Source organism: Apodemus sylvaticus, chromosome 3, assembly GCF_947179515.1.
Source record: "Apodemus sylvaticus chromosome 3, mApoSyl1.1, whole genome shotgun sequence".
Classification (NCBI taxonomy): Eukaryota; Metazoa; Chordata; class Mammalia; order Rodentia; family Muridae; genus Apodemus; species Apodemus sylvaticus.
Window position 1 is genome coordinate 167212775 of NC_067474.1, and position 24752 is coordinate 167237526.

A 24752-nucleotide genomic window follows, 5' to 3' on the forward strand; every position below is an offset into this window, starting at 1 on the left:
TTTATTTATTTATGATATGTAAGTACACTGTAGCTGTCTTCAGACACTCCAGAAGAGGGCATCAGATCTCTTTACGAATGATTGTGAGCTACCATGTGGTTGCTGGGATTTGAACTCAGGATCTTCAGAAGAGCAGTCAGTGCTCTTACCCGCTGAGCTGTCTTTTCAGCCCCCTAAGATCTGTTGTTAAGAGTGTGTGCCATCCTGCAGAGGACCTGTGCTTAGTGCCTAGCACCCACGTTAGCAGCTCGCAGTCATCTGTAGCCGTAGCCCTGCCTTCAAAGGCGCTACCATCTCCCTTTTCTGGCCTCTGCGGGCACTGCACACATGTGGCATAAATAGACAGACAACCACACACATATGTTCATGCTCACACGGAAGAATAGAAATCTTATTAAAAGATGTGTGGAGCCTGAATTTGTGGCCTAACATATTCTCTTCAGATGAGTGGGGAAGTCAAACTTTCAGAATTTAAACTTGGGATATCCCTGGATTTTACTGTGGAAGTTTAGAGATAAATGTGGCCGAGGTGCCCTTCTTAATGGCATCTCATTACCTTCCGAAATGGCATCGGGAGCCGACTGGTAGTGAGAAAGGTTATCATTTATGAAATATCGAACCAGTGACCTTAACTACTCAGTTGTGATGAAAGGCCCAATCTAACCTTTATTGAATGTGATATTTATTAAAAATGAAACTCTCATTTCCATTACTTAATCAATAGCACTCTATGCCGTTTATTAATATGATTAAAGGTGGCGTTGCAGACTAGATTCCCACTCCCCAGATACTTGGCTTAATTTTAATAACCAGGAAGCATCTTTCTAACCTAGTGTCAGTCAGATCTATTTTATCTTACACTGGTAACTTTCATAAGACACAAGAAAGAACGAAGTTTTCAGGAAGAAGGCCAGACCCCATAATCCCAACACTGAGGGATTAAGTAAGAGAATGCATATGAGATCACATATCATATCACCAGAGAGCAGTCCCTATCAGCATTGGGACATGGGAGGGACACCCACCACCCTGCTGTGAGAGCAGTGGACCTGCACCTCACAGCCTGGGCTACATGGTAATACCCTACTTCAAAAACCCAGGGAGCTGGTAAGATGGCTCAACAGGCAAAGGCACCTGCTACCTGAGCCTGACAGCCTGAGTTTGATCCTAGAACCCACGTAAAGGGCAGAGAGAACAAACTGCGCAGAATAACTGCTGACCTCTGCATGCCCGTGGCTCCCTCACGCTCACACATGCCATGGATAGATAGACACATGCTTACACAATGATGTTTGTTTTCAAATAAGTGCAGGGCCCAGAGGGTCTAGGCTCGGTGGCTGGGAGTGCTGGCTTCTCCCCAGAATTCAGTTCCTGGCCCCTTGTCAGGCACTCAGAAGCACCTGGAACTCCAGCTCCAGAGAAGCACATGCTTTCTCCTGGCTTCCATGGACACCTTTACATACATGTGTATACAAACACATGAATGATCTTTAAGAAACAAAAAAAACTGCAGGACTGTGGTGGCATATGCCTTTAATCCCAGCACTCAGGAGGCAGAGACAGGTGATCTGTGACTTCAAGGCTAGCCTAGTCTACAGACCAAGTTCCAGGACAGCCACAGCTAAGTGGAAGAACTCTGTCTCGAAACAAAAAAAAAAAAAAGAAAGAAAGAAAAAGAAAAATTTACAGAAATGATTGTGTGACTTAATTTTAAGTCATAGCAGTGAGCTATGAGAAGGTTGTGTTTTATTTTCTGTTTACTGTTGTGATTCAAATGCAGAGTCTCCTGCAGTTGACATGTTAGTGCAGCAAGAACTGCATTGCATGCATTTGCATGAGCAGGGGAAGTTGCAGACAGGGAGAGAAGCAAGAGAAGGCTCAGCCTTGGCGTGGTGCTATCAGGCCTGAGCAGTCAGTGGGTGGGGCGCAGGTCCACTGCTCTCACAACAGGGCGGTGGGTGTTCCTCCCACGCCCCAGTGCTGACAGGGACTGCTCTCTGGTGCTGTGCACTGCCTGGCTTGCATGTGAGTGAGCCGGTATATGCCTCACTATACCTAAGGGACAGTCTTGGCTCTAGGTTTCACAGGGACGGGGCAGCAGGTTCTGAAGAGCCACCATTTGTAGTTTTTCTGTGTGTTGGGCTGTCTCACTGAGTCGTTAGAAAGCTCTCTTGCCCAGCGTCACAGGGCATGGACAAGGCATAGGTTGGGTCTAGACACAGGCCGCTGGACTCCCGAGCCTGCCTTCTCAGCAGCTGGAATGGAAGGACAGCATAGACCACCCAGCAAATCACACAGGTGACCAGATGGAGAGGGAGGAGAGGCAAGCGGCTAAAAGCTGCTCTGCACCATTCCCAAGGCCACCCTGAAGAGGAGGTGGGAGAGGTTGGTGACAGAGGCACAGTCTGCCTAGTTTTCAGAAACAGTGGGCTGTTTGTTTGATCCTGACCCTCTGCTGATGGACCAGCTAAATGGGGACCTCCTAGCAGCTCCTGAGAATCTGTGCAGCAGACAGCGGCCTCTGACTAGGCTCCGGCCTCACCCCTGCTTTTCTGAGTTGCAGCCACATTGGGCTTTTGGGAGGTAACCAGCAAGTCCTGGGCCCACTTCACGCCTGCCCAGCACCTTGTCTTCCTTTGCGGGTGCCTCAGGATCTGGTTTTCAGCCCCTGCCTGAGATGCTGCTGGAAAATGTTGAAGTCGTGCCACCAGAAATCATTACTGACACGCAGACCAGAGAACCAAGTCCTGGAATGGGAAGGTTCTTGGTACCTCACAGAGGAATGTCACATGACCTTTTCTTTATCACTCTCCCTGAGCTCACTGTGTCCCTGGGGCCTCCTTTGAAGACTTACCTGACTCTAGGGTATGATCGCTGGTGTCCCATCTCCACCTAGACAGCTGACCTCTTGGGTCCCTCTTGCATAGTTAGTGACCTCACAGGATGCTTCCCTTGTCGAGATGTGCGCGCAGGGTTGGGGGGGGTCTTTCTTCAGCATCACCCGTGATAGACAACAGTAGTCTTGGATGCCGGTTCTAGGCTTTCTAGAGACAGGCTGGACAAACACATGGTTCCCAGGGCTGTGGAAGAACTCTGGAGGGACTCTCAGCGGCTCATAGCCAAGAAGATGGTTGTGCTGGCTTCCTGCACTCCATGCCTGTGTCCATAGGTCTGTCAGGAAAGACCTGTTACTGCATTTCCTGTTTAAGCCCTGGCTGCTCCAGGCCAAATGGAACATTTTCCATGTTCCCTGTCAGAGGCCAGGTTAGGGGGGGTGTTGTTTGACTTTGGCTTTCAAGAATCGGTATGTGTTAAGCCCTTTCTGTCAGAGAGGATTCAGCGGACATCTTGTGCTGATGGCACCTCGCTGTTCTCTGCTGTGTGCTGTCTGCTGTGGGTGACTTGGCTGATGTGGGACTGGGCAGCATGTGAGCCAAGGAGGAGACAGCTATTCTCATTCCCTCTAATAGCTTGTCCCCAGCAAACACAGTTGCTATTGATGTACATAATTGATCACTTTATTAACTGTGGAAATGAAGCCTTATTGGGGAAATAGCGCATAACTTGATTATGTCCTGTGCAGAGGGCAATGTGGACTGCCGCTGGTAGTCCCTGTTCCGAGGCCCAGTCTGATCATGATAGTGTCTAAGTGCCATCGATTGTCCTCTGATGGAATTTGTCTCCTTAGGCCTCTTCTGAAGAGCTGAAGGCCGCCTACCGGAGACTGTGCATGCTCTACCACCCGGACAAGCACAGGGACCCAGAGCTCAAGTCACAGGCGGAACGGCTGTTCAACCTCGCGCACCAGGCTTACGAAGGTCGGTGGGGGCTCGGCTTCCTGCTCACAGACAGTCCATTCTTAAGAGACTTGATTTGTAGGAGACAGAGAGACGGAGTCCTGAGAAGTGTATAAAAAAGTTGAAGAAGATGAGAGTCCAGGCCGGGCCTCCATGGAGGGTGCCGGGTCTCCAGTGGTTCCTGGTGTCTGCCTGGGGTGGGGGGGGGGGGCGAACAGACTGATGGGGGGGGTACGGGACAGACTGATGCGTAGAAAGTGGCTGCTTTGTTCCCCTTTTTTGTGAGAAGCTACAAGGACGTTTTTAACCCAAGTGGTTTTATTGGTTTTGTGTCAGTCAGTGAAGGAGGTGTGAGCAGGCTGGGGGACAGTCATTCAGGAGCTTAGATTTATGACTCACCATAAAGAAGAAAACTTGGGGAGTGTTGGTCTCTGGGAAGGTGGAAGGGTCTGGAAAGAATGGTGGCTTCCTAATGCCAGATGAGATTGATGCTACCAAATTAGACATTTTAAAGTGATTGAAATGGTAGAATGTTTTACAATGATTTAAAAAATAAAAGCTAAAATACATTGTCACTCCTAGTATTTTATAGATTAGGAAAAAATCAGTTACTCATTTCAGATCCCTGTAATCTGTCCTTAACTAGAGGTCAAAAGTTATATAATGTGTCTCAACATGATTCCTCACCACAAGCCAAATAGTGGATGGCATATTTTATCTTACCATTTTTTGCCAAGAAGCTAAAGTTTGATTAGGTGGCACACACCTTTAATCTTGGCACTCAGGAGGCAGGGCAGGTCGAGCCCAAGGCCAGCCTGGTCACAGAATGAGTTCCAGGACACCTGCTGGGTAAAAATGGGAAATTTACTTTTTTAAAAAAGATGTGTTTATTTATTATATGTATGTGCACTGTAGCTGTCTTCAGACACCCCAGAAGAGGGCGTCAAATCTCATTACAGATGGTCGTGAGCCACCATGTGGTTGCTGGGAATTGAACTTAGGACCTTCGGAAGAGCAGTCAGTGCTCTTAACCGCTGAGCCATCTCTCCAGCCCTCGAAATTTACATTTTAATGACTAGTAAAAATTGGGCAATGGTGTATGACAGACAGGTGGTCTGGTGATGACCAAAGCCCACAAGGCTCTGGTGTGTAAAGGGCTGTGGGGTTCAGCTGCATCTCAGTCTCAGGTGCGCATATGGTGTGCATGGCTTGCAGTATAGCTTAGAGCCCTAGAGACAGGTAGACAGAAGGCCCGCCCCCGTGAACTGTTGTAGCAGGCAGCGCGCGCGCACACACGCGCACGCACGCACGCACACGCATGCGCATCCTCTTCTGCAGAGCCCTGGACGAGCGTTTTCTTATTAATCCACTTAGCTTGACAAGTTTGGCTCTCAGTTTTCAGTGTTCCACATTTCTTTCTTCTCCGTTAGGTTTGCCTAGGCATAGACTTATTTACATCCCTTTTTAATTAGTCCTAAAAATACATGGGAACCTCAGAGAAGTAATGCAGAGATCCCAGCAGCACTCGGAGCAGAGCAGGGGCAACAGACACATCTGCTTTGAGAGTCTGAGCAACCTTTCCTCATTAGCTGATGCGAGTGATTCACAATGATATGAATGGTGTTCCTTTATTTTAAAACCAATTTCAAGTGGGTGAGGTCCACACACCTATGATCCCAGCACATGGCAGGTTGAGGCAGGAGAATTGGGATGTTGACTGTATCCTGAATTTGAGCCTGAGCTACATTATTGTAAGTTTAAAATATTACAAATAAAGACAAATACACCAGAAACAGAGGTCTTGGGGATTAGTGTGCTCCCCAGTAAGTGAGCTGTTGGTGTACTGCAGAGTGCCCCACCCACTGAGCAGGGAGGGTCAAGCAGCCCGTGCTCACTGGCGTGCTGAGCGCCTATCCTCCAGCATTCTGCAGGTGGAAGCAGTGGACGGGACGTTTAGGATGTCCCCAGCTACACTGAATTCACAGCCAGTCTTGTCTACCTGCAACTGTCTCAAAAAACTAAAGTCTGAAACCAAAACAAAAAAGTCTCTGCTTTAGAGCTGCCAGAGCCGGGCCTTGCTCCTGCACAGCGCACCTTGTATTCATTGTGATACAAGCCGGCTGGACCTAGAAGCCCAGCTTTTCCCATCTGTAGCCTGGGGAGGGGAAAACATTTGTCAGAATGCAACAAAAGACAGACAGAGACTGGGCGATGGTGGCACACGTCTTTAATCCCAGCACTTGGGAGGCAGAGGCAGGCAGATCTCTGAGTTTGAGGCCAGCCTGGTCTACAGAGTGAGTTCCAAGACAGCCAGGGCTACACAGAGAAACCCTGTCTGAAAATAAAAGACAGACAGACCGTCCCCTGGAGGACTTTCCTTCTGACCTACACGCTGGTTTTTCAGGACTGAGGGGAAGTTCATGTTGTATGTTGTTTGATTTTTTTTTTCCCCGTTGCAGTGCTTAGCGACCCACAAACAAGGGCTATCTATGACATATACGGGAAGAGAGGCCTGGAGATGGAGGGATGGGAGGTAAGAGACGCTGCGTCGGCATCCATGATATCTGGGACCGAAGAAGCACACTGTCAGTCACAGTGGCCCTCGGGCTGGGAAAGACCTAGCCATATCGCACCGAGTGGTCAGAACCTTCACTGTCCCTCCCTGGGGCAGGAGGGTGGGAAAGCCGTTAACTGTATTGTAAGACCCCAAATTGCTGCACAATCTATAGGTGTTGTTACTTAATTTTGTTGTAAGGCCTGTGTGCTGGTGCCCATGGCATCCCATCAGACCTTAGCAGGAGATGTGCAGACGGTGCCTGTTTCCTGTCTTCCTCGTTCCTGTAGAAATTCCTTCCCTCTGACCCTGAAGCCAGGCTAAGGCTTGAGCTGTTGCGGGAAGAGCTGGCTGGTTCTGGTGGGACTCGTGGCCACCTCCCATCTGTGGCCGTGCTTTGATGGACACACCACAGTGAACTGTATGTAGTACAGAGATTTGAGTCCTGGGAGATTTGGTGTGACTCTCCAGCAGCTGTTGTCTGAAGCACCAGCTTAGCAGCTGAGTCTCTCTGGGGAGCCCTGCCCTTTGAACTAGACTGTTTACACTTTGTCCCCTCCTCCACGCCATATTGTCACCGGGCTCTTCTCTGCAGCACAGACTCTGTGTGTCCTGCCTGGCTCCTGTGGGTGTTTGATTTCAGGCCTCACACTTACTGAAAACCTCAGTCGTCCATTATCGCTTTGCCTCATTTACCCAAATGGGAAGGAATGCAGTTGTTCCCAGACCCTCTGCTCAGACTCGGTGCACTGCTGGGGTCAGGGACCAGAGCTGAGCACTGCATAGGGCTTTGGCTACAGAGCCATCGGCACCACCAGGGTTGAATTCTGGTATTGCTCCAGCACTCCTGGAATAGTGGGATCCCCAGGCAGAATAGAGTGTGACTACCTCTCACCAGAGCAGAGTGCGTCCCCCTGCCATGATGCAAAGGCAGACTCAACAGGGTGTGACCAGGTGCCGAGAAGACAGATGCTATGCGTGTTATTTTAGGAAACTACTGTAAGGAAAGAAAATTCTCAGTGAATCCACAATAAACAGTCAGGCATGAGAGCTCAGGAGAATTCCCAGCTTTGGGAGGCAGAACCCAGAGAGTCATTAATTGGAGCCTAGCCTGAGGTACATCGAGTTCCAGACCAGCCTTGGCTCCATAGAGGATCTTGGAAAAACAAACCAACAAAAAATGAAAGCGTCTTGCATTATTAACAGCAGCAGACATGCAGTAGGAGGCCTGCTCCCTAAGTCCATGTTCCCTGTGCGTGCTCCCACATTCCTTGGAGGAATGGCTATGGTGGGTTAGAGTGTTTATGTGGCCTTTCTCCACAGTAGTAGCTTTTGCTCCATGAAGGACACTGCACCCTTTTCCTTGTGTTACTGATCTTTTCAGAATACCAGTCTTTGTTGGTGGCTGAAGGGTGTCTGTCACAGCCTGTTACATAGACATGTGGATAGTTGGTAGAGGATGCAGGTCCTTGTGGTGCATATGAAGTGCCTTCAGGCCAAAAATCTCAAAGCACCTGGCCTCAGCTGTGACGTCACTTCCTTTTAATGGAGGATATTAGGGATGAATTTGGGCCTTTCTTTTTTTAAGGCAGGGTGTGACTATGAAGCTCTGAGAGGCCTGGAACTCACTGTGGCCCTCAGCTAGTGACAGCAGCCACACGAGTGAGTGCCTGGGGCTGGCTAGCAGTGTGATATCAGGGCCCAAGTTGAAGATGAGAAAGTTAGACTGAACTGCGGCTACCTGGCCAGTCTCAGGATTCCTCGTGGCTACAGGTGGAGGGGAGCCATGCCCAGCCTGCTGGCAGCCTGCCCCACAGGCCCGCATCACTGGCCACCTCCTCCGCAGTCTACAGCCTGGTACAGTGGCCATTTCCCCTGTTAGAGTGGCTAAGAAATTTGACCTCTGTGAAACGCTGTAATACAGCCAATATCAGGAAAGAGATTTCCAGTGGTCATAGAGCAGAGATGGCTAAGACACTGTGAGTGTAAATGCAGGCTGTTCACTAAACAGAATGCGTAAAGTCCTGATCTGCCGATAGGAATGTGCACTGCTGATCTTGTAGAGTTGGTCCATGGCCACATGAGACCTGACATTGGGTCTGGAGAGATGGCTCAGCCATTTTGAACATTGGCTACTCTTCCAGAGGACCTAGGTTCAAATCCCAGCACTGATATGGTGGCTTACAACTGTCTGTGACTCACATGAGTGGTGTAGATATTCATTTTAACAAAACACTAAAATGCATAAAACAAAATGTTTAAATTAAGAAAAACATTGTAGATTAAAAAAAAGAAATACATTTTTAAAAAATATTAACATTGAATCAGGTATGGTGGCACATGCCTTTAGTCCTGGTGCTCTATGAGGGACACAGGAGACCTCTGTGAGTTTAAGGCCAGCCTGGTCTATATAGTAAGTCCCAGAATAACCAGGGCTATACAGAGAGACCTGTCTCAGAATAACCCTCACCCCAAAAAAGAAAATAAAAGTTGACTTAGGATCCTAGATTTTTTGAGTCAACAATGCCTAGAGACTGTGGCTGTGGACATTCTCCCTGGAGGTGGGGCTGCCCACCCCCCACTAGCCCTGATGATGCCCCTTCTTCATGGGTCTCTGTGACTAGCCATGGGTGGGCCTTCTGTGAGTTGACAGGCTGCTCCAGGGGAACTATTCACATACAGCTAAGGTTCTGGGCACCACATGCAAGGCTGTCCTCCCCGACCACCCGTCAGTGCCAGAGTATCAGGCGAGCCCTGTGACAGGCTTATGGGGGACAAGGAGATGCCTGTGCCCAGGAAGTGTCCCTGCTGTTCTGGGGGGGACAGTTGGTTCTGATTCTACCCCAGCTGCATAAAGTATGGGCGGGCGCAGGCGACAGGAGCAGAGCTCTGGTCTCTTCACTGGAGGCTTCCAGGCCGCAGCTGTCAGCTCATTCCACCAAGGTCAGAGCCCAGCTCCACCCTGCCCACCCTGCTCCCATACTCACACTCCTGGGGCTCAGGCTTGGGCAGGTGGAAGCAGTATCCTCGGAAATGGGGTACCTGATGTCCACAGTGGCCTTCCTCTTCATGGAGCCTCTAAAAGCTCAGCCTCACAGCCTTCCTGTCACAACGCAGTAAGAAAGACTGTGCTGGAGTGCTATAGTCTGTCACAGACGACCTCACAGTGTACACATGCCTTTCATGTTGTCTGCTGTGGATTCCTGAGACTACAGCATTGCTAGCAGCTCAGTGCTGAGCCTTCTGTCACACAGACGGGATTCTTATGCACCGATTCGTCCCTCATGTGACTAGAGATTCCAAGTTCTATAACCTACAGGGAGCCTCACTGATAGTTGAATTCTTTTTTTATATATATTTATTTATTTACTATATGTAAGTACACTGTAGCTGTCTTCAAACACTCCAGAAGAGGGTGTCAGATCCCATTACAGCTGGTCGTGAGCTACCATGTGGTTGCTGGGATTTGAACTCAGGACCTTTGGAAGAGCAGTCAGTGCTCTTAACAGCTGAGCCATCTCTCCAGCCTGACAGTTTATTTCTTGATACAGAATTTGAACTGTAGAATTTCCTTTAATGGTTCCTACAGCCTCTAAGGTTATTAAAATTAAGAATGTTGGTCACAGGAGAGCCCAGAAAGCAGCAGAGCCTTACTCTGCTCACAGGGTTGGTAGAAGCTCTTTGCAGATCCTTCCATATCGTTTAGAGCCCAAGGGTGGCCACGCTGGCCCCTAGTTCTTATGTGCATGTCAGATAAGAGTCCAGCTCTCCAGGTGTCCTGGCCCTCAAACTGTGTCCTCAATTCTGTTCACAGGTGGTGGAAAGAAAGAGAACCCCAGCCGAGATCAGAGAGGAGTTTGAGAGACTCCAGAGAGAGCGTGAAGAGAGGAGACTGCAGCAGCGAACAAACCCCAAGGTAGCCAGTGCCGCCTCAGAGGACCTGGGAAAGCCAGGTTGAAATGATGACATTTTTTGAAGTGACAGCAGATAAATGTAGGTGGGGCAAGGCCTTGAGCCATGTTCTGCCGGTGACAGCTCAGGCTGTAGCAGAGACGGAGTGCTCAGTTTTGGAGTCAGAGAGCCCCTGAGGCCTGTCCTCTGGTTATGCAGACAACAGCTCAAGCACTGAGGCAGTGGGCCTCTGTGCCAGTCAGACTGCAAGGGTGTATCTAGCTACCAAACAGGGCCTCTGCCTTTATCATCCCAGACATTGCTGCCGTGAACCCCAGTCTCTAGGCTGGAGTCCTCATACAGTTGGCAACCATTTAACCCACTGACGTTATGGAGTCAGCCTCTTGCACAGTACCTTTTTCCTTCTCCTGGGGAGGTCATTCTGAGTTATACCCCAGCCAGGAGGCAAACTGGTATCTTATTAAGTTTGAGGTGCCCTTTGTCCTGACTGACTGACTGACTGACTGACTGACTCTGGCTCGGTCCTATCAAACAGTGAATGGGTGCTGTTTGCTGTTCGGGCCAAGCCCTCAGTGTGTCTGGATAGCCCCGACGAAGCCTGCTCCTGTCATGATAAGGGCCTGGTAGCCTTTCTGTGGCCTCCTGAGCAGCCTGTGTCTTGCAGTGAGGCAGAGCACTAGGAGTTCCTGAGTGAACAGTGAAGCCTTCCTGAGTGAACAGCGGCAGCTAAGGGTCACAGGAGGTTCCTTCTAGCGTGTGTGCTATAGAACACAGTGTGGGAGGACCTCTCTCCAGAGGACACCTGTCAGTCTGACTCTTGCTTCTCAAAGTGTGTAAGGACCTGGGTGGTGGCTAGCGCCTGTGATCCCAGCACTTAGAAAGCTGAGGTAGGGCTGCCACATTCAAGGCTCCCTGAGAAGCTCAGTGAGGCCCTGCCTGACAGTAAAGGGTAGGTGGGCGTGTCTGGCTCAGTGTACTGTTTGCCCAATGTGCACAGGGCCCTAGCTTACATCCCCAGGACTACGAAACAAAGTGAAGGAGGTAATTGACAGTTTCCCAAAGGGCCTCACGGGAGTGCGGGTCCCTGTAGGAGGTAATGTGTTGTGTCATCGGACCTGTGCAGGGCTTCCCTTGGGCTCAAAATCGTCTCTAAGGCTATGGGTGGAGCTCCTTACTGAAGCAGCTCATGTCTGTCATGTGTGGGTCATAGCTTCAATCCCTTCCTCTCTATCCACCCCCAAAATACCCTCTTTAGAGTACTTAAAATAACTGAACGGTTTTCTGCTTAAGGGATAATGATAAGAAAGTGGGGAATGAATCTCTCCGTGTTCCTGACGATTTTAAACTCGTGCTTGGACCCACGGGTGTGGGTCTGTGGCTGCAGCTGCCATTGCCGACATGAGCCTCCCTCCTGTCGCCCCAGCACAAGTGGGTTCAGTCATGCAGTCACAGCATAGCTGAACTGACTCAGAAGTCTGGGGTGCTCCGCTGCTGCTCCCTCCCAGCCCGGGGGAGGGTCTGTGGGAAGGTCAGGGCCGGTGCAGTCAGAGGATGGGCAGTGGGCAGACAGCGGCAGGCCAAGGCGGCTCAGCTAGCCTGGCTGGAGATTGTGGGTCTGTCAAACTCATTCTTGGGGATTTTACAGCAGAAAGGCTGGGTAGCACAGGTGAGAGACGTGACGTGACTGACTGACAGGCAGGCGGGACTTGAAGCAAGCTGTTTGACCTGTGTTCAGTGAGTCCTGCCTGCAGTGCCAAGTTACTGAAGGATTGAATATAGTCACTCTGAGCTCACCAGAAGGTCACCCTACTGTGCAGAGGCCAAGTGGCGCTGGTCACAGTGGGTGCAGGGCCTGACCGAGTGTCACCGTTGTACCAAGGCAGCACAGTAGAGCACTGGGCTTGGAGGTGAAAGCCCTGGATGGAGCTTTAGGCTCTGCCCTCCAGCCGCAGCTACTTCTCCCAGGATGAACTGGGAGGCTCTTCCTGTGGAGGCGCATCGAGTGGAGGGAGTGTGTGGCTCCCATGGTCCCTGTGCTCACTGCCTCTTGTCTGTCGCCTTCACTTGCCCATACAGATAAACCTGTGTGCACTTCCCATTGAGAAAGCCCGCTGTGACGAGCCAGCGGAGGGGTCCCGGGGTTAGCAGGCCGTGATGTCCGCTCCTGTGGACTGGTGGCACTGGTCTTCCGACTGGGCCCCTCTGCCCCTCCCTGCTGGTTTGTGGGATCCACCACACTGCCCTTCAGAGCCTGGAGTATAGTTGCCGGGTGAGCTGCTGTGACGCCTATCCGTCCAGGAAGCTCCCAAGGTGCCCATGGGCGCAAGCAGCCGCTGGCTGCCTCCCTCGCAGGTGTCCATGGACCCTCCTGCGCCTGTGCTCACAGAGCCCGGCTGTGGCTGAGGATGGGCGTGGCTTCCTTTTTGACCCTTATGTGGAGGTTACACGGAGATTGTTATTTCCTTGTTACAGGCTGTTCTTTCCAAGTTACAGGCTGATAGAAACAGCAAAGTTAGAAAGACACCGTTGTCTTCACACGCATAATGGCTTAGAAGTATAATTCAGCTTTATCAGCAAGTATTTGAAAAGCAATTATATCAAGGAAAATAAGTAATCATACAAATACTTTTAAATGCTTGAATGATTTCATAAAGACATGAATACATTGCTGACTTTTTTCCTCCTGTTTTTGTTTTAATTTTATTTATTTATTTATTTATTTATTTATTTATTTTGAATTATTTATATGAGTACACTGTAGCTAGCTGTCTTCAGACACACACCGGAAGAGGGCATCAGATCCCATTACAGATGATTGTGAGCCACCATGTGGTTGCTGGGAATTGAACTCAGGACCTTTCTGAAGAGCAGTCAATGCTCTTAACCGCTGAGCCATCTCTCCAGTCCTGTTTTTTGTTTTTGTTTTTGTTTTTTAAGACAGGGTCGCTCTGTGTAGCCCTGGCTGTCCTGGAATGGAACTCACTCTGTAGACCGGGCTGGCCTTCAAGTTACAGATAAAATACTCTGCCTCCGGCTGAGATTAAAAATATCAACTACCTTTTTTTTTTTTTTTTTTTTTTTTGGAAATTTTGGCAACCTTAGTTTGGCTTCCAGGGTGTGTGTGTGATAGAGTTCATTCACAAAAGCTGTCTTCTGACATGTGTTCATGCATATTCATTCTCTCTCTCTCTCTTTCTTGCTCGCTCTACTCGCTCTGGCTCTCTCATTGATTGCTTAGTTTCCAAGGCAGGGCATAGCCATCAGGCTGAGGCTGCTGTGGCTTCAGTCTGTTCTGTGGATGTGGTCTTAGAGTCATAAAGCCAGCCGGCCTTGGCGACAGGACAGAAGGAAACCCCTTGGCACCCATGTTTGTTGTGCTCAGGGGCAAAGGGAGGGCTAGGGAGGCCCCGGTGCAGAATGAAAATGTGGCTGTGGTGTGAGGACTGGATCCATCCTTGGGGCCCGTGGTGGTAAAGAACTGGCTGCATTGCCGTTAGGCCTCGGATCCCTGCATGACTGTTGTACGACTGCTCTTCTGTGCTCACAGTCCTGGCCGCTCCGATTTGTGAAGTCTAGATGGTCCTGGCCGTCAGGTACTGAATGGCCCTGCGTCTACTCACACCACCAGAGCTGCCTGTGCGCTCACCCCTTGCTGCCATCATACAACACCATGACAGGCACCACAGAGAACCAGGAGCTGGTGGATTTGTGGGTTAGAGGGATGATTCAGAGTCCACGGAGACCGGCAACATCGGCAGGAAGGAAGGGAGAGGTGGGCGTGACTGAAGGAAGCCAAGAGGGCGAACTGCGCCTCCAGCCAGGCTGGAACCTCCTCAGTCAGTGCTGCTAGCTGGAACCATGTCACCACGTTGCCTTTTGGGGAGACTTGCAGGTAATAAAGAGTCAGTGGGAGCTGGGTGCTGGTGGCACACAACTTTAATCCCAGCATTTGGGAGGCAGAGGCAGGCGGATTTCTGAGTTCGAGGACAGCCAGGGCTACACAGAGAAACCCTGTCTCGGAAAAAAAAAAGAGTCAGTGGTAAAATTGTAAGGATCTGTCTCAAAAAGATGGGGGTGGGGGGAGCTATGTTTATCCCTAGCCACTAATGAGAAAGTGACGACTGCTACATGTCTGTGCACTGCGGTTTCTCAGGAAGGAGCAGTGCTGTCTAGCAAAGGAGGAAGAAGCCGGAGACCGTGAATGGGGCTCTCCTGACCTTGGCGCATTCTTCTGATTGGTTTGGCAAATAAACAGGGAACCAGATGGAGTCCTGTAGACTTGTTATCACCAGCCCTAAGAGGGGATTAATAATCTCCTCCTGTGGGTTGGATCTTTAGCGATACACACCCAGACTGACTGGTCTGAGCCGAGGATCTAGATCTGTAGCCGCGTGGCAGCTCAGTTTCTAGGAGTCCTCTGTTCTGAATGAGGGCTACCTAGCACCTGTTTCTCTGGTGGCCATCTTTAGACACTGTTCTACAGCGTGTCAGCAAACTGCACCCCATTCTGTAGTGTGCAGTCTGGAGCTAAGAATGGCGCTTTCCTTTTGAGTTCTGTAAAATTCAAAGGAAGAGTATTTTGATGTTGGGCATACTGGCGCACTCAGGAGGCAAAGACAGGTGGAAATCTGTGAGCTTGGTCTATAGAGTCCAGGATAGCCAGGGCTCCACGGAGAAACCCTGTCTCAAAAAACAAACAAGCAAAAAGAATTTTTTTTTTTTTTGATTTGGTTTTTTCGAGACAGGGTTTCTCTGTGTAGCCCTGGCTGTCCTGGAGCTCACTCTGTAGACTAGGCTGGCCTCGAACTCAGAAATCTGCCTGCCTCTGCCTCCCAGAGTGCTGGGACTACAGGTATGCGCCACCACCGCCCGGCCCGGCTTGCAAAAAGAATATTTTATAACAGATAAAGTCAGATGGTGTTTCCCTGAAGGGTGGCCTGGAGCTCAGCAAGCCCTCGCCACGGCCTGCCTTGGGTGCAGAGCTGGTGCCCAGGAGTGCTTGCGCCTGCCTCGAGATAGGAAGCTGGGGATCAGAAAGACAGAGTGCAAGGTTACGGCTTGCCTTTTAGGGACAAGAGGATAGCCATAAGTTCAAGGTCAGCTCGGATTAACTGCTTTTCAGGCCATCTTGGGCTCCTTTCAGACAGACAAAATTACCAAAATTGTGGCCAGTTGTGGTGGCGCACACCTTCACTTCCAGCACTAGGGAGGTAGAGACAGGTGCATCTCTGCATTTGAGGCCAGCCAGAGCTAATAGAACCAAGTCTGAAGTCACCAGCTTGTTGGAGTTCTCAGTTACCATGCCTTGTTTAAGAACAGCAGGCTGGCTGAAAGTGACGACTGCTGTGCAGTTTTAGGTTTCTTTTTTTGTTGTTGTTGTTTTTTTTTTTTTTTTGTAATATTTTTATTTTCTATATTCTTTGTTTGCATTCCAAATGATTTCCCCTTTCCCAGATCCCACCTCGCCATATGTCCCATAAACCTTCTTCTCTCCACCCATTCTACAATCACCTCTCTCCTTTTTCTCTGTCCTGATACTCCCCTCCAACGCTAGATCAATCCTTTCCAGGATCAGGACCCTCTCCATACTTCTTCATGGGAGTCATTTGTTATGCAATTTGTACTTTCAGTATTCAGAGCTTCCTGAACCCTGATCACTTATCAGAGATTGCATTCCATGTGTATTTTTTTGTGACTGGGTTACCTCACTTAGGATGATACTTTCCAGATCAAACCATTTGTCTAAAAATTTTGTGAATTCATTGTTTCTAATTGCTGAGTAGTATTCCATTGTGTAAATATATCACATTTTCTGTATCCATTCCTCCTTTGAGGGGCATCTGGGTTCTTTCCAGCTTCTGGCTATTATAAATAAGGCTGCTATGAACATAATGGAGCATGTGTCTTTATTGCATGCTGGGGAATCCTTTGGGTATATGCTCAGGAGAGGTATAGCAAGGTCCTCCGGAAGTGTCATGTCCAGTTTTCTGAGGAACCGCCAGACTGATTTCCACAGTGGTTGTACCATCTTACAGCCCCACCAGCAGTGGAGGAGTGTTCCTCTTTCTCCACATCCTCGCCAACACCTGCTGTCTCCTGAGTTTTTGACCTTAGCCAATCTGACTGGTTTAAGGTGAAATCTCAGGGTTGTTTTGATTTGCATTTCCCTAATGACTAATGATGTTGAGCACTTCTTAAGGTGCCTCTCGGCCATCCGAATTTCTTCAGGTGAAAATTCTTTGTTTAGATCTGTACAAATAGGGTTATTTGGTTCCCTGGGGTATAACTTCTTGAGTTCTTTGTATATATTGGATATTAGCCCTCTATCAGATGTAGAGTTGGTGAATATCCTTTCCCAATTTGTTGGTTGCTGTTTTGTCCTTAGTACTTGAAGTTCTAGCTAGAGCAATTAGACAACATAAGGAGGTCAAGGGGATACAAATTGGAAAGGAAGAAGTCTAATTATCACTATTTGCAGATGACTTGATAGTCTACTTAAGTGACCCAAAAACCTCCACCAGAGAACTCCTACAGCTGATAAACAACTTCAGCAAAGTGGCTGGTTATAAAATCAACTCAAGCAAATCAGTTGCCTTCCTATACTCAAAGGATAAGCAGGCTGAGAAAATAGTTAGGGAAATGACACCCTTCACAATAGCCACAAACAATATAAAGTATCTTGGTGTGACTCTAACCAAACAAGTGAAAGATCTATACGACAAGAACTTCAGGTCTCTGAAGAAGGAAATTGAAGAAGACCTCAGAAAATGGAAAAATCTGCCATACTCGTGGATTGGCAGGATTAATATAGTTAAAATGGCCATCTTGCCAAAAGCAATCTACAGACGCAATCCCCATCAAAATCCCAACTCAGTTCTTCACAGAGTTAGAAAAAGCAATCTCAAACTCATCTGGAATAACAAAAAACCCAGGATAGCTAAAACTATTCTCAACAACAAAAGAAATTCTGGGGGAATCAGTATCCCTGACTTCAAGCAATACTACAGAGCAATAGTGTTAAAAACTGCATGGTATTGGCACAGTGACAGACCAATGGAATAGGATTGAAGACCCAGAAATGAATCCACACACCTATGGTCACTTGATCTTTGACAAAGGAGCCGAAAACATCCAGTGGAAAAAAGATAGCCTTTTCAACAAATGGTGCTGGTTCAATTGGAGGTCAGCATGCAGAAGAATGCGAATTGATCCATTCTTATCTCCATGTACTAAACTCCACTCCAAGTGGATCAAGGACCTCCACATAAAACCAGACACACTGAAACTAATAGAAAAGAAACTGGGGAAAGCCCTTGAGGACATGGGCACAGGGGAAAATTTCCTGAACAGAACACCAATAGCTTATGCTCTAAGATCAAGAATTGACAAATGGGACCTCATAAAATTACAAAGTTTCTATAAGGCAGTTTTAGGTTTCTAATGGCTACTCTCTCTTTGCTAAACCATTGCTTGGTTGTCAGTGTGGAGTTACTGTCTGTGCTTTTGTTTATGAAAGGTCTTGCTTACAGCCTGGGCTGACCTGAAAATCATGATCCTCCTGTCTCAGTGTCCCCATTGCTAGGTAGGGTTCAGGCCTGTACCACCCACCATGCCTTGTTGAATATATACTTTTCGACAAACTTTCGGACCCAGATGTGGTGGTGCTGGTGGTGGTGGAGAAGGAAGAGGAGGTGGTGGTGGTAGTGGTGTAGACTTGTTGAAAAGGAACCCAGGACCTTACACACCCGGACTCTGCTAGTGCACTGTGTCCTCAGCCTGCCACACTTTGAATTCTTCTCATCGTTTCTGGGGTTGACCAGACTCCACTGGCTAACACTGGACTGACGCCTCCCTGCTGGTGTAGTCAGAGGATGTCTGGGCCTTATCACTCACAGATTTACTGGTCCAGATGTTGAAGAAAGCTTGGTTGGTTGTTTAGTTGATTGAGTTTCTTTTTGAGCAAGGGTTTTAACTCAAGTTTGTAACTCATACTAGTCTGGAACTTACTATAATCCTCCTGCCTCAGCTTTCCAAGTGCTAGTATTCTAGCATTCAAACAAGCCCAGAATTGACAATAGCTTCTGCAAACAAGCCTGGCATCTTATCCTTACAGCTCTTAGCCAGCTTGGAATTCCTCTCTGCAGGTGAGTTCTAGGGTGGCTGCCTTGATTTGCATATCTAGTCTCCCCCAAACCGGGGTGGGGGGGGCAGGTGACCAGCAGTCAGCACACCCTCCTGCCTGCTTTTCCTTCCTTGTTTAAATTGTGGTTACGCACGTATTACTGAGGGTCAGGCGGAACATATCAGTCATGGTAGTGAGCATTTGTAATTCCAGCTCTTGAGAGGAAAGGCCAGAGAATTAGGAGTTGAGAGCCAGCCGCGGCCACATAGCAAATCCAAAGCCTTTGTGGGTGATGTGAAACTCTGGTCACCAAAACAACTTTTCCATTTAAAATTTCTTCATATTAAGGTGTGGAGGGATTGCTTGTGGGCATTGCCTTTCTGCCGCCATTTAGAACAGTCTTCAGTGGTTTTTGTTTTGGTTTTTTAGGGGTTTTTTTGTTTGTTTGTTTGTTTGTTTGGTTGGTTGGTTGGTTGGTTGGTTGGTTTTGTTTTGTTTTGTTTTGTTTTTCGAGACAGGGTTTCTCTGTATAACCCTGGCTGTCCTGGAACTCACTCTGTGGACCAGGCTGGCCTGGAACTCAGAAATCCACCTGCCTCTGCCTCCAGGAGTGCTGGGATTACAGGCGTGCGCCACCACTGTCCCGCTCTTCAGTGGTTTTAAAACATTGTATTTATGATCTGTTGAATTTGTCATCAAGTGTAGAAACTAACCCTGTGAACTAACCCATTCCACTCCAGAATGAAATATAAGTTTAACTAGTTGCAAGTGCCAGTTCCACCTACAGACTCTACCTTGTCCTAAGTACATGCCAAAAGGCTGTCAGTAGCATCTGAATTCTCTCAAACCATCAGTGAACATGGTTGGTTCAGGATTTCCCTCATAAACTGGTGTGTCTTGGAATGTTCCTTTGTTTTCAGTGACTGCAGACCCCTTGGTATTCGAGACTGCTGAGTTACTAGAGCTGAGAGAGTGGCGCACTCACCTCTGATCTCAAAGACCAGAAGTTGCTTGACCCAGGAGCTCTAGGCCAACCTGAGCAACACAGTGAGGACCCCCCACCTCAGCAATGGTCAGAATACTGGGGTGTGGGGACATGCGTCTCTAATGTCAGCACTTGGAAAGCAGGAACAGAGGAGGGCTTATCTAAGTTTAAGACCATCCTGGGTTGCACAAGTAGTAAGACCCTGTTTCAAAAGAAGAAAACCTAAAATAATAATAATAATAATAACAATAACAACAACAGCAACAACAACAATAATAATAATAGACAATTTAAGAAGGAAGTCTGAGCCAGGCTTACAGCTCAGGTGTGTAGTCCTTGGTGCTCAGGGGTCAAGGTTCAAGGCCAGCCTGGACAATCTCGACCTTGTTGCCTGCCATGGCTAATCATGGAGGTAGCTGAGTAAAAATAGAAAGAGTGGTAGGTTGGTGTGCAAGCCTCCCCCACAAGTCCAGACACTGGAGGGAGCTGAGTGGTGGAGAGCTTGCCTTCCCAGTGTGTGCCAGGAAGGAGGGAAGGAGACTTGTAAGGATAGCTTTCTGAGAAGATGGAATTTTAATGCATTAACTAATTAACACATTAGTTACCTGGTGCATTAATACATTAATAATTTTTTAAATATTTATTTATTTATTATATGTAAGTATACTGTAGGTGTCAGATCTCTTTATGGATGGTTGTGAGCCACCATGTGGATGCTGGGATTCGAACTCATGACCTTTGGAAGAAGAGTCAGTGCTCCTACCGGCTGAGCCATCTCTCCAGCCCCCATTAATAATTTTTAGTGAGACCATTTAGTTTTATTATTGTCTGAAGAAGGTGTCATGACAGCAACCATCACCAAACAGCCCGGGATTCTCCGGGAACTGCTAGACACAGACAGCTGGTGCTTTTTATTTATTTTTTATGGCAAGTGACGTGAGAGATTGTCAGAAAAATATCAAATAAAAAAAAAAGACAGATTGAAGTGGGAACTTCTGGCTTCTTTGGAAAGTCAGTTATGTCAGATGATATTTTGCTGCGGCAGACATGTGAAAGGATGTGTGATGTTTAGAAGGAATAGAAATACCACCCCATGGGCAGTGGGCTCCAGCGCTGGCTTCACCTCTGTTCTTCGCTGACAGCACACATGCATTGGTTCACCTTACATTGAGTTGTCGAGCTTCGTTTTGGTGACGTCATAGAGAGAAACTCGTCAGTTTCTCCTGGATTGAACTGCCTTGCTTATTGTGTGTGGCATCTGCCAAGTGGACTGGACTGAGAACAGTGAAGGCTAGAGTCACAGCAGATGGCTATCATGTATCCTCTGTTTCTCTGTGCCTGCACACGATGGGGCCGTGATGGGAGGCTCACTGAGGCTTGCAGCCTCACACTGGCCCTGCTGGGGGAAACAGCACATTCTTCTGGTTCTTCATGTGCATTGTGTGCTTGGGCACTGGGCGGATGAGTTGGAAGACAGTGGGTAGGAGGATTGGGAGCCTTGCTGGGCACGTTAGGTGGGAGAGACTGAGTGTGGCCTCTTAGGGCCACTCTGCCATCTTCTGTGCAGACATTTTTATTTGGAGGGGATGTGGTGCACCTGTGTGGAAATCAGGATTGTTTGCTCTGCTCAGTCATCCTTCCAGCACGGATTCTGGAGATTGAACTCGGGCCGTCAGGCTGGGCAGCAGGTAAGGGCGTTCGCAGTCAGGAACTCTGGACTCTTACTTCAGAGCTGCTGTTGCCGGTGGCGATACCTCATGGAAGGTCTTAGCTCATGGGTAGGCCAGCAAGAACAAGGTGAAGATGGTGTGGTCCCAGACAACTTCTGGATGGCACATCCTCTGAGACCCCCGTCTGCCGTTCTCCAACTCCTGTGTGAGTCTTCTACTGCTGTAATGAACTTGCGGTAGAGTTGGTGGTGTATGCCTGTAATCCTGGTACTCAGGGGGCAGAAGCAGAAGGGTTGCCACAAGTTTGGGGCCAGCTAGCCTGAGTTTTAAATCATAGGCCAGCAAGGACCACATAACAAGCAAAACCGTGTCTCTAAAAGAAAAGCAAGAACAGGTCTGTCCTGTGCAGGGTTGGCTGCTGGCACTACTCTGAGGCCTGCAGCAGCACATGTGGGAGACATGTGGAACCCTTCACCTTATAGCCAAGAGGAGAGAGAGATCTAGGCCCCTCTGAAAGCACAAAGCCAGGGAGAAGTGTTTTCAGGGTGCAGGTGCTTGATCTTACCTAAGCTGTCTGGACCTTCTGGGCTCAAAAGATAACCCTTCCCCCAGCAGCTGGGACTGTGGTTGTGCATCACCAAACCAGATCCTCGGCTTTAAATGACCCAGCTCCAAACAGTAGCTCTCTGGCCCTCTGCAGCCCCAAGTGACCTCCGTCCTTGCTCCTTCGTTAGGTTCCCACGAGGCCATCACTTATCTGTTATTTATAAGTCTGTGCTTGCATTCTGGGGTGATAGGAACGTCCTGTCTTAATTTGGTGATGGTTCAGTGAATGTCATCGGTCAAAACACTGACTCCTGCAGGCATGGTAGCATACCCATAACCCCAGCCTGGGGTGGAGGCAGGAGCATCGGAAGTACAGAACTGGTTTGTACAGTCCTCTGTATTCAGTGGTTGATCCCACTGAATGAGAGAAAAGACCATTACCCAGATTCTTTGGTCTAATTATGCAGGTTTTATCTTCTATCATATAAGACTATTTCCCTGGGACTGGAGAGATGACTTAGCGGGTAAGAGCACTTGACTGCTCTTCCGAAGGTCCTGAGTTCAAATCCCAGCAACCACATGGTGGCTCACAGCCATCTGTAATGAGATCTGACGCCCTCTTCTGGTGTGTCTGAGGACAGCTACAGTGTACTTAGATATAATAATAAATGAATCTTTAAGACTATTTCCCTAGCCGGGCGGGTGGTGGCACACACCTGTAATCCCAGCACTCTGGGAGGCTGAGGCAGGCAAATTTCTGAGTTCGAGGCCAGCCTGGTCTACAGAGTGAGTTCCAGGACAGCCAGGGCTATACAGAGAAACCCTGTCTCAAAAAAAAAAAAAAAAATCCAAAAAAACAACAAAACAAAACAAAAGACTATTTCCCTGAAGTGGTGTTTGAGAAAATAGCATGAAGACAGGAGAAGTGGGGTTTGTATCGTCCCAAACACTGACAGACTAGGGGGGTTCCAGCAGAATTTTGGTTGTGTAGAAACTTGGCTAAACATTTCAGAATTGTTTGGCAGAATGTCTTATCAGGGTGGATATAGCATGTGGAACATGTCAAATTCCAGAAGATGGATCAAGAAATAATCAAACCAAAGTTTTACAGAAAACAGGAATGGACTTATTTTGACCTTGTAACAACATAACTGGATTTGTTGTTGTTGTTGTTGTTGTTGTTGTTGTTTGAAACAGGGTTTCTCTGTGTTCCTGGAACTCAGTCCATAAACTAGACTGGCCTTGATCTCACAGAGATCCATCTGCCTTTGCTTCCTGAGTGCTAGGATTAAAGGTATGTGCCACAATCACCTGACACAGGATAGTTTTTAATCTTAGAATGGAGTCAACCTGGTCGCTGAGTGTTCCCATGATCCTAGCACTTGAGAATGAAAAGGCCAGTATGAGCAATGGCAAGTTTTAGACCAGCTAGACCACAACGTGAATCCATCTTGAAAAATAATAGGCTGAGAGAAATTAATAAAAATGTGTATACACACACCAAAGTGAAGATTTGTACCTATGAGAAGTCTTAGAACTTTGAAAGAAAATGATGAACATTGTTTTTCAGAGTAAGGATTTTTTTTAATCAGTGTGCTGTCTGATTTTATGTTAATTTGACACGGGTTAGGGTCATTTGAGAGGCAAGTACCCCAATTAAGAAAATGCTTCTGGGCTGGAGAGATGTCTCAGCAGTTGAGCACTGACTGCTCTTCCAGAGGTTATGAGTTCAAGTCCCAGCAACCACATGGTGGCTCACAACCATCTGTAATGGGATCTGACACCGTCTTCTGGGGTGTCTGAAGACAGCTGCAGTGTACTCATGTATAATAAATAAATGGGGCTGGAATGGGGGAGTGGAGGGGTGCTTCCATAAGCTCAGGCTATGGCAAGCCTGTAGAGCATTTTCTTGATTGGTGATTGATGGGGGAGGGTGAAACCCGTGGTGGGTGGAGCCGTCCCTGGGTTAGTAGTCTTGCGCTCTATAAGAAAGCAGGCAGAGAAGCCAGTAAGTACCATCCTCCTTGTCCGCATCAGCTCCTGCCCCTAGGTCCCGCCCTGTGTGAGTTCCTGCCCTGACTTGCTTCAGTGATGGACTGTGCAAAAGTAAGCTGAATGAGCCCTTTCCTTCCCAAGTCCCTTTTGGTTGAGTTTCATCACTGCCACCAAAATCCTAACCGAGACAGTCGTGAGCACAAGTTTGGCTTAGCGTTTCTTGTGAACATGCTGTCTTCTGTTGGCTCGACTGAGTTTTCAGAGGCACACATGTGCAAACACGTGTGCACATTGTGTACCTGCTGCTTGGTCCTGAGGGCACTCTTGAGTCTCAGAATTGTAACGTGGTTTTGAGGTGAAGGTGCTTAGCCCACAAAGCCAGGGTCCTGTGTGCTCCCTGTACAGTCAAGTCTTGTACTTCTTGCTCCTGTGTCTCGCCTCTGGTGCACGCTCCGACTGTAGGTGGGCAGGCGGCTCTTCCCATGGAACTGGTGTTTCCTGGCTCTGATAATCCAAGGCTTTTTGCAGCATTTTATTTGAACTGTGACCTTCATGCTGCGTGCACTTCTGGCGGGCAGGCCTCCCATGAGGTCAGAGGCCCGAGCACTCTGCTTTAGTGCCAGCTCCACGGACCCTGCCCTTCTGCTGACTGCTTGTTTCCGCCCCAGGGAACCATCAGCGTCGGAGTGGATGCCACCGACCTTTTCGATCGCTATGACGAGGAATATGAAGATGTTTCCGGAAGTGGCTTCCCACAGATTGAGATTAACAAAATGCACATATCCCAGTCCATTGAGGTAAAGCACACAGACACCTCTCTAAGCCCAGCCCGGGCTGGGCCAGAGCAGCTGGAGGGGCGTAAGCTCCGGGTTTCTCCTCATCTTTATTTATGAAATCCTGCAATTAGCCACGGAGGGGCGGAGGTGGGGAGGGAGCGTGCATACATGCTCCGTTTGGCCTTGTTTGTTATGGCTTTGCTCACACACGAGGCAGCTGCCAGCGCTCAGCTCCCAGGGTCCAGGTCTCTCCAATTAGGAACGCTAATGGCGCTAAGCGTGAAGCCCAAAGTCAGGGTAGTTTTAGGAGAGAAGGCAGCTCTGCCCAGCAGACAATTTTCAAAGCGTTTCTCAGTCTGCACACTTGACTGTGTGGAAGGCAACAGCAGCTCTGG

The 24752-nt window shown here is 48.5% G+C and overlaps 1 protein-coding gene across 3 annotated transcripts in view; it reads left to right on the plus strand.

The window, feature by feature from the left end:
• The window catches only part of Dnajc11 (DnaJ heat shock protein family (Hsp40) member C11), a 47801-nt gene that overhangs the window by 10641 nt on the left and 12408 nt on the right, over window positions 1–24752 (plus strand). For 2 of the 3 annotated variants that reach the window (XM_052178260.1, XM_052178262.1), the window contains exons 2-5: window positions 3689–3818; window positions 6257–6330; window positions 10166–10267; window positions 24250–24378. In XM_052178260.1, coding sequence (XP_052034220.1) covers window positions 3689–3818; window positions 6257–6330; window positions 10166–10267; window positions 24250–24378 — 435 coding nt within the window. Of the gene's footprint in view, window positions 1–2043; window positions 2299–3688; window positions 3819–6256; window positions 6331–10165; window positions 10268–24249; window positions 24379–24752 lie in introns of those variants that run through there. The other variant, XM_052178261.1, reaches the window with a different exon arrangement.